The following is a 9342-nucleotide window of genomic DNA, read 5'->3' as shown; positions in this document are numbered from 1 at the left end:
CCCCTGAGGCCTCTCGCCTTCAATTGCAGTTGGCTGTTGCCTCCCTGTGTCCTCACCTGGTCGTACCTCTGTGTGTGACTTTGTCCTAACCTCCTCTTATAGGGACACCCACCTGTTGGAACAGGGTCCACCTAGTGACCTTCATTTAACTGGAACCATCTCCAAATACAACCACACCCTGAGGTGCTTAGGGCCTCACCTGGGGGGACACAGCTCAGCCCATGACAAGGCCTAAGCAAGAACTGCAGTGACCACAGGACCACGGGCATCTAAGGACAGCTCAGTTATGGCTGCTGTTGGACCCAACAGGACCCCGACCCCCTACTTTTGGTTCGATGACACGCCAGGCTGCGCAAAAGTGACGGCGTCTCTAAGGACAGCCGGTCTGAGGAGACTCGGGAGGAGCGAGGAGCTCAGAGGCTCCGGCCCAGCCCCAATGCAGAGGCCACTTTTGCCTCCCACACGGGGCACCCCATGTTCTTTGTGGGTATGGATTAACTGGCAGGAGTGGGGGGCCTTCCTGAAGGAAGGAGGGTCGGGTGGGGTCGGAGGAGTCTGGGGAATCTCCCACAGGGGTGAGGGCCCTTCTTTGGATGGGGGCCAAGCCCAGAGTGATAGAGACACAGGGGTGTGTGCATGTGTGCGTGTGTGTCTGTGTGTGTGCATTGCTTTCCCCTTAAAATGACAGTGCACTGTGTCACTGCGTGTGGAAAGGAATCACTTTGGGAAATTTTTTTTTCATGTGTGCTCCCTTCAGGGGGCCTAGTTTGTTCCAGAAAGAGGGAGGACACCGCCCGAGGGCTGTCCCCTGGGCTTCCCGGGAGAGGACCCTTACGCGGCCTGACCACAGGGGCAGAGCCCATCCGGCCACAGTGTCTGCTGGCTTCCCCATCTGGCCACCCACCTCAGCCTCTCTGTGGTCACTGCACCTGCCAGGGCCTCTGGCTGAGCCACCCCTGCCCTGAGGCTGTGGGCCCCCAGGCCTTGTCTCCTGCCCACCTTAGGGAGTCAGGTGAACACTGAGCCTCCTGCTCCTGGTGGGGGCGCGCAGCTCTGATCTCCCCACACCCCCGAAGACCCCGCAGTGGGGGCGGTGCCTCCCCTGGGGGAGCCAGGGCCTGGTGCCAAATAGAGGTGGATGCGTTCTGCCATGCCGGATGCTGTTTCTCACCCCTTAGGAACCCAGGGGGTAGGATCCCTAAAGCTCACCCCAGGGGAGCCCGGAGAATAGTCCCCCAGGGGAGGGTGTGGGGCAGGGCAGAGGGCGAGGCCCCGCCTGGCACCCAGTTCCCAGGAGCACTGGGGCCAGAGCCTGAGACTCTCCACCTCCCAGCCTCTTCCCTCCCCACTCCATCCCTCCGTGTTCTGGAAACCTCTCCCTCCTGTGAAGCCAGGCAGGGACTGGAAGCAGGAAGTGATGGGTCCCTTAGAGATGAGACGAAACAGGAACTGGTGAGTTGTGTCCTCCCCCCAACACCCTCCCTCTGAGCTGGGTCGCCCTTTCTCCACGGCTCCCCCCTCTGCCCGCACGGAGACCGCAGGGCCACCAGGCGGCGGGTGCTGTGTCACCTGCTCTTTATTGACTGCCACAGGCTGCCCTGTCAGGGGCGCCAGACGCCCAGGGGCGGAGTGCAGGGAGGAAGGAGGAGGGAGGGCGGTCTGAGAGAAGCGGGCTGCTGAGGGCCAGGCACACAGGCCTTCGAGGGTCGGCCCCTGGGGGCCGGGGACACATGGCAGGCCCACGGCTGGGCCCTGACGCGGATGCCCGCTGCCACGGTCAGATGCGCCTGGCTGGGAGGCACCCGGGGATGGTCGGCAGGGCAGTTCTCTGGCCTCCGTCAGCCCAGGCGGCCTGCGTCCCCCAGGAGGACGGGCACTTGTCTAACGGAGCTGAGATGGCTGTCACTCCCACCAACTGGCCGGTGTTGGGATGTGGGTCACCCTGAGGTCGCAGCACCTCCGACGACCCGATGTCCCAAACCCTCCAGGCTACGCTCTCAAACCCTCATTCCCTCGGAGAAGAGGAGAAGGAAACAAGAAAGAGGAAAGCGAAGGAAGACAAAGGCCCCGTTTCTAGGGCTCCCCCCATGGATGGTCGCAGGGGCAGCAGCGGGTGGCAGCGGGCGCGAGGCCCCGCTCAGGACGAGGGGGCAGAGCCGGGTTTCTCCTCCCGCGACACGGGGATGGCTCGGTCGCTGTGGCCCGCGTCCCCAGCAGATGCGACCTTGGGGCCAGAGAAGGTCAGCATGCCGTCGGCAGACAGGGAGCAGGAGAGAGCCGACTGGTCCACGTTGGAAGGCAGGCGGTAGCGGCGGTGGAACTCGCGGGAGATGTAGCCATGGTCGTCCTGGGGGGCGAGGCGGGCACCGTCAGAGAGGCCACCAGCCCCTACCGCCGGGGCAGCAGCCCCACAGGGAGAAGGGCCTCCTGGACAGCATGAGGGTCAAGCCCATGGCCTCTCCCAGGCGGGGCAGGGAGGCAGGGTTCCTGCTGAGGTCCCCCTACCCTCACCCCACCCCCCAACTCCCATCCCCACCCTATCTCCCCATCTCCCCCACCCCCGCCTCCCGCCACAATGGTCCTGCCGCCCGGCCCGTCACTAACTAAGTTCCCTCTGAAATCTCATGACTGATCTGTTCCTGCCCCGGCTCACGTGTCCCTGTCCCTGTGACCCCACAGGCTGCTCGGGCTCGGGGTCCCTGGATCCACCTGAGGGTCCCTGGATCCACCCAGCTAAGCACAGGAACCCACTCTCCTAGATGCGCTAGCCCACATTCGCCCCGTGGGCCCCGTCCCTCCTCCAGGTGGGAAGGCTGAGAGCCCTCCGGGAGGAGCATCCTGGGCTGAGCTGGCTAAACAAGTGGCATGGACAGTGGTCACCCCCCCCCCCCCCCACCCAACACCCACGGCTCCTCCAGACATCGACGGGATCCCTGGTCTCTGACCCAGGCCACGTGGGGACAGTGCATGCCTGTGACCACCCATGGGCCCTTCCCAGCTCTGCCGGAGACCCTGCCCCCACCAGCTCCAATGCCCAGGTGCCCTTACACCCCACCCCGCCTTGGCTGCGGGACTGGGCAGGCCAAGGGCCTCCCTGAGCCTGGCCGTGCCACCAGCCAACTCAAGATAATGGGGCGCTGGTCGTGAAGGGCTGCCGAGAGGTGACCGTGTAAACACACCCAAAGCGTCTGCAGCACCGACGAGTGCCAGCTACGCTGTCGTCACCGCTCGCCCTCCAAAGCTGGGCGCATGACAAAACCTGAGCCCGCCAGCTTGGTGCTCGGCATTTCAGCGGGTCGTCCTAATCCCACCCATCCACAGGTGGTCTGGAGGGAGCAGGACAGCCCCAGGCCTTCACCAGGCTGCTGGGCCTGCGAGGGCTCAGATCCCCGCCCGCACTGGGCGGCAGCTAGGCTGAGGAGGAGGGACGCCCCCCCCTGGAGAAGCCTGGATCCCGGAGCCCTGGGGCGGCCCTCTCACGGCTCGGGGCTCGGGCTCACCTGCCTCTCGCTGTGCTTGCCGTGGATCTCCACGAAGTCCTCCTGCACCTTCACGGTGAGGTCCTCCGGGGAGAAGTGCTTCACGTCCAGGAAGATGGCAAACTTGTCCCGGTCGGATCGGACCTGGAACCCAAATGCTCGTGTGGGTCTCCCTGGGCTGAGGCTCGGGGAGGGGACTTGCTGCCGGGCGGCCAGAGTGGCCAGGGTGGAGTGTCCGGCGGCTCCGCCCCCAACCATCAGGACAGGAACTGCAGGTCACGGCTCTGGCCTCTCCTTAGACACACGCAGGGGACCAGTGACCGAGGCTGTGTGGACACTCGGCTGACAGCCAGGCCTGGTGCAAGGAGTGGTGTCTGTGGATGTCTGGTTGGTAGCGGGCCCACTGGCTGGTTGCAGCCGGGCAGCTGTTGTGGGCTGGCTGGTTGGTTGGCTAGTGGTTGGCTGAATGTGTCCTGCCATGCCGGATGCTGTTTCTCATCCCTTAGGAACCCAGGGGGTAGGATCCCTAAAGCTCACCCCAGGGGAGCCCGGAAAGCAGCTCCCCAGGGGCGGGGGTGGGGCAGGGCAGAGGGCGAGGCCCCGCCTGGCACCCAGTTCCCAGGAGCACTAGGTCCGGAGCCTGAGGCTCTCCATCTCCCAGCCTCTTCCCTCCCCGCTCCATCCCTGGAGTTCTGAAAACCTCTCCCTCCTGTGAAGCCAGGCAGGGACTGGAAGCAGGAAGTGATGGGTCCCTTAGAGATGAGACGGAACAGGAACTGGCTGGTTGGTTGGGTAAGGTTGGTTGTTGGTTGGCTGGCTGGCTGGCTGGTTGGGTAACATTGGTTGTTGGCTGGCTGGCTGGGTGGGTGGACCTAGCACCTGGACTAAAGCCGCTGCCCTGGCTTCCCCTGACCGCCATCAAAGGCCCAGGGCCCTGTCTTTTCCCATCGACTGGCCGTGCCCAACAGCCCATGAGGTGGCTGCCACCTGCACTCAGAACCTGTGTTCTGGCCACTGGGGTAGATCCGCGTGTGTCAGCTCTGGGCAGGCCTGCGATCAATCAGGGTGGGGAGTGCCCAGCCCGCCGGCCACTTAAGGCCCCTGGAAGCGCTTGGCCTGGCCCTGCTACTAGTAAGGCATAGGGGTGAGTTCATGAAACGTCTGACCCAATAGAGCAGCTCATTTTTAAGTTGATCATTCCGTATGGCCACGAGTGATGTTATAAATACCCAATGGCCCTTGGCATTGGCAGGAGGAAGGCCCCTCCCCTGGCTTAGAGGGTGGGCAGACCTGGCACCCAGCACTCGGGGCCTGGGGTCCGTCTCGGGGAGGGAAGACGGGTGGCTCTCGCTGCCTTGGGCACCTGGGCAGGTGCGGGATGAGCCCACTCTCCGCCTCTCCGCTGGCCGACCCGGGCTTCCCGTAGGCCCTCCGCTCGGGACCTGGGCAGCCCCCCGACCCAGGCTTCTGCTGCTGACCACACAGCTCGCGTCGGCCATGGAACTTGCCTTGGTGGGGTTGCTCTTGGGGCTTCCAGCATGTGGTTGGTGCATTACAAACCACATATGGGTCATGAGCTGATGGAGGAAAAGACAGCGGTCGGGCCCAGGCAGGCTCCCTCTCGACCCCTCCCCAGAGGCACAGGAGGCTCTGCTGTAGGGGAACTGGGGCGAGGGGGAAAGTGGCCCCGCAGCTGTCGCCAGGCACTCCACATAGTAAGAGAGAGCTCGGATCTCGGGGGCAGCCCTCAGAAACCCCAGCCGCTGCTCCTCCGGGCACCACACCCGGCCCTCCCCGGCCAGCCCTCACCTCGGAGATGCCGGAGTCCAGCGCGGTGCGGAGCAGGGACTGGCGGTAGTAGGGGCTGACGGTGGAGGACAGGAAGGGCAGCAGGTCGCACTCGAAGAGGCCCTCGCCGAAAAACTGGTCGAAGAGGCGGCTGGGGAGGAAGGGGCCCAGGGCGCGCCTGAGCCAGGGGTGCTGGATGGCGATGTCCATGGTGAGCGTCGGGGCTGCAGGACCCGGGACTCAGCAGGGCCTCTGGGCAGCGCAGTGGGGAGCCGGGCGCGGGCCCTCCCTATATACGCCCGCCCGGGACAGGATGCAGGCGTCAGGGGATTCCTCCGAAAGCGTGAGCTCAGGAGGGAGGCTGCCCAGTCAGCAGAAACGGGGCCTGGCTGAGAGCCCGCCACTCCCAGCCGGGCGCTGACCTGCAGGGAGCCCCAGCAGCGGCTCTCCTAGCGGCTCTCAGCCACCCCTCCTCGTCTGGGGGACAGTGAAGGCTCATCCCTCCCCCCGGATGCATTCCCGCTATCTGCCTACGTGGTCCTGTGTGGTCATGGCCACCCTCCCTGTGGGCGCTCAGACCCGTGTCACAGACGAGGAAACTAAGACACAAGGCTAGACACGTGGTCCCCAACCCCACAGCTACCAGGTGAGGGCACACTGATTATCAAAACAGAATTACCTCGCCCAAGTCAGTTTGGCTCAGTGGATGAAGCGTCAGCCTGTGGACTGAAGGATCCCGGGTTCGATTCTGGTCAAGGGCATGTACCTTGGTTGCAGGCACAACCCCAGTAGAGGGTGTGCAGGAGGCAGCTGATCAACGTTTCTCTATCATTGATGTTTCTAACTGTCTATCCCTCTCCCTTCCTCTCTGTAAAAAAAAATCAATAAATTTTTTTAAAAAACCAGAATCACCTCTATTCTTCCTGCGAACAAAAATGATGCACATTTGTAGTTGTGAAATTTGTAGTTTCTGTCTCAGGAAAGACAGAAAATACCGAGCAGTGAACGGGCCTGTCATTCCGGCACTGGGGGGCCCTGTCGTGGGGTCTGTGTGCATCCAGACGGGCCGGCAAGTTCACTGTTATGAACATGGAACAGCCCTGGACCTTCCTCCGTGGGTTTACCCTGGTGTCGACCCTGCTGCCGTGTCCTTCCTGGGCATGCCGTCCCTTACAGCAGGCGCCCCGTCCGGCCCGCCACCGTCGTGCGGGCACAGTGATCGGCAAGGCCTGCTCTTTCTTGGCTTCTCTCTCTGTGGCCTGTCCTCTTATCGCTCAGATGCCTCCCCCGAGGGGACCTGCCACCCCTATTTTTAGACGTTTGATGTGTCCCAGGGTTAAGGCTTTTGGACTTCGTAGGTAGCGTGGCCTCTGGGGAGCGCTGTACTCACTCACACCCACCCACAGCAAAGGAGAATGCCGCTCCCACCCCTGCGAGCGTGGTGATGGGCAATCAGATGGTGAGGAGTTTCTTATTCATCTTTGTGCCTCCCCAGGTCAAACCATGTGTGTGGGACGCATGCACCCCCACAGCCACCCTCACAGCCACCCTCACAGGCACCCTCACAGCCACCCCCACAGGCACCCCCACAGCCACCCCCACAGGCACCCCCACAGCCACCCCCACAGCCACCCCCACAGCCACCCTCACAGGCACCCTCACAGCCACCCCCACAGGCACCCCCACAGCCACCCCCACAGCCACCCCCACAGCCACCCCCACAGCCACCCCCACAGCCACCCCCACAGCCACCCTCACAGGCACCCTCACAGGCACCCCCACAGCCACCCTCACAGGCACCCTCACAGCCACCCCCACAGGCACCCCCACAGCCACCCTCACAGGCACCCTCACAGCCACCCCCACAGCCACCCTCACAGCCACCCTCACAGCCACCCCCACAGGCACCCCCACAGCCACCCTCACAGGCACCCTCACAGCCACCCCCACAGCCACCCTCACAGGCACCCTCACAGCCACCCCCACAGCCACCCTCACAGGCACCCTCACAGCCACCCCCACAGCCACCCTCACAGGCACCCTCACAGCCACCCCCACAGGCACCCCCACAGCCACCCTCACAGGCACCCCCACAGCCACCCTCACAGGCACCCCCACAGCCACCCTCACAGGCACCCTCACAGCCACCCCCACAGGCACCCCCACAGCCACCCTCACAGGCACCCCCACAGCCACCCTCACAGGCACCCTCACAGCCACCCTCACAGGCACCCTCACAGCCACCCTCACAGGCACCCTCACAGCCACCCTCACAGGCACCCTCACAGCCACCCCCACAGCCACCCCCACAGCCACCCTCACAGGCACCCTCACAGCCACCCCCACAGCCACCCCCACAGCCACCCTCACAGGCACCCTCACAGCCACCCCCACAGGCATCCTCACAGCCACCCTCACAGCCACCCCCACAGGCACCCTCACAGCCACCCTCACAGCCACCCCCACAGGCACCCCCACAGCCACCCTCACAGGCACCCCCACAGCCACCCCCACAGCCACCCCCACAGCCACCCTCACAGGCACCCTCACAGCCACCCCCACAGCCACCCCCACAGCCACCCTCACAGGCACCCTCACAGCCACCCCCACAGGCATCCTCACAGCCACCCTCACAGCCACCCCCACAGGCACCCCCACAGCCACCCTCACAGGCACCCTCCCAGACCATCCCTGTCGCAGTGTCTCGGAGCCCCGCTCAGCCTGCCCTCAGCAGCTTGGCCTTCTGCAGCCGGGCGCTGACCCTGGCCCCTCACACAAAGGCCGCGATGTGCTTGGTCTGCAGGATTCCCGTGAGGCCAGCAGTCTGCCACGCAGGCACAAAGCCCAGCACCTGATTTTCCGCTCCAGGGCGCAGCAGGGCTCCCGCAAATCCGCACTGTGTGGGTGACGGGCATTGCTGTGGGTCAGCAGGAATGCATTCAGCTCACCGACTGTGTGAGGTCAGCGGACTGCCTGCACAGCCCACTGCCAACCCTGCCACGACCCACCCGGTCCTGGAAGCCGGCCATGGCCTGCCAGCCCCTTCCAGGACAATCACGTAGCTATTTGTCCATCTGTCTTTCATCTGTCTGTCTATCCATCTATCTATCTATCTATCGTCTGTCTATCCATCTGTCATCTGCATATTCACCATTTATCTATTTATCTGTCATCTAGGTAACTAGCTGTCATCTGACCTCCTTCTTTGAGAAACTCGGTCTTTGTTCTTGGCCTTCCGCTGATGGAATGAGGCGCACCCGTCACACAGATTATGGTGAGGAATCTGCTTTCCCTGGAGTCGCTGACTTACACACACACCTTCTCATACACACACCTTCACACGGCAGCATCTAGATCAGTGTTCGATCACACAGCCGGGACCCACGGCCCAGCCACGGTGACACGTAACATTAGCCGTCACTCCTGGGGGCCCTCGTTGCTGTGCTCAAAGCCGTGGGGACGGTGAGTGCTAGAGCTGAGGACAGACCCCCTTACATTTCGGCTGCTGAGAAATCGCCAGAACCCACAGCAGCTGCAGAGAGACGATGGTGGTTTTCAGAGTCGGTGTCAACCTGTCCGGAGACTCCCGTGTGAGGAGGAGAAACACAAGCGGCTCTGATGTCTGGAGCCAACCTGGCCCTCATGACCAGACCCAGTGGGTTCCCTGGGATGAAACCTCCGAGATGCAAGCCCAGACAAGGCTGCTCCGGACGTGATGGAAGGAGGCATAGCTGGGCCGCTGGTACTGTGTCCAAGCCCAGGTCGCTGTGCACTCACAAACCCCGCCCACCTCCTCTCTTGCTAATAACGTCTCACACTTCTGCTTTACCCGGCAAACTTGCCATCATCCAGTCAGGTCCCTCATGGCTCCACCCAAACGTCTCTCCATGTTGCTAAGTCCAGCGTCTGTTCTCAGGCCTCTCCTGGTCTGGCCCCTGTGCAGCTGACCAGCTGGTCACTCCCCCTTCTCAACGTGCCGTCTCCACAAGGCTTCTAGGGCCCACGGTGTGCTGTTCCTCCTCCCACCTCACAGCTCCCTCCTCAGGCTCTTCTCCTAGTCCCAGCCATCAATATT

General features: G+C 63.4%; 1 protein-coding gene across 2 annotated transcripts in view; it reads right to left on the bottom strand.

Moving 5' to 3' along the window:
- Positions 1 to 1588: 1588 nt before the first annotated feature.
- Positions 1589 to 9342, bottom strand: part of CRYAA (crystallin alpha A) — a 29365-nt gene continuing 21611 nt past the window's right edge. The window contains exons 2-4 of one of the 2 annotated variants that reach the window (XM_054710841.1): positions 5289 to 5418; positions 3501 to 3623; positions 1589 to 2347 (exon numbers count right to left, since the gene is read on the bottom strand). In XM_054710841.1, coding sequence (XP_054566816.1) covers positions 2138 to 2347; positions 3501 to 3623; positions 5289 to 5418 — 463 coding nt within the window. In that variant the 3' untranslated portion in view covers positions 1589 to 2137. Of the gene's footprint in view, positions 2348 to 3500; positions 3624 to 5288; positions 5483 to 9342 lie in introns of those variants that run through there. The other variant, XM_008145672.3, reaches the window with a different exon arrangement.

The sequence above is a fragment of the Eptesicus fuscus genome, chromosome 3 (assembly GCF_027574615.1).
Source record: "Eptesicus fuscus isolate TK198812 chromosome 3, DD_ASM_mEF_20220401, whole genome shotgun sequence".
NCBI lineage: Eukaryota > Metazoa > Chordata > Mammalia > Chiroptera > Vespertilionidae > Eptesicus > Eptesicus fuscus.
This window is presented reverse-complemented; position numbering and strand designations above follow the sequence as displayed.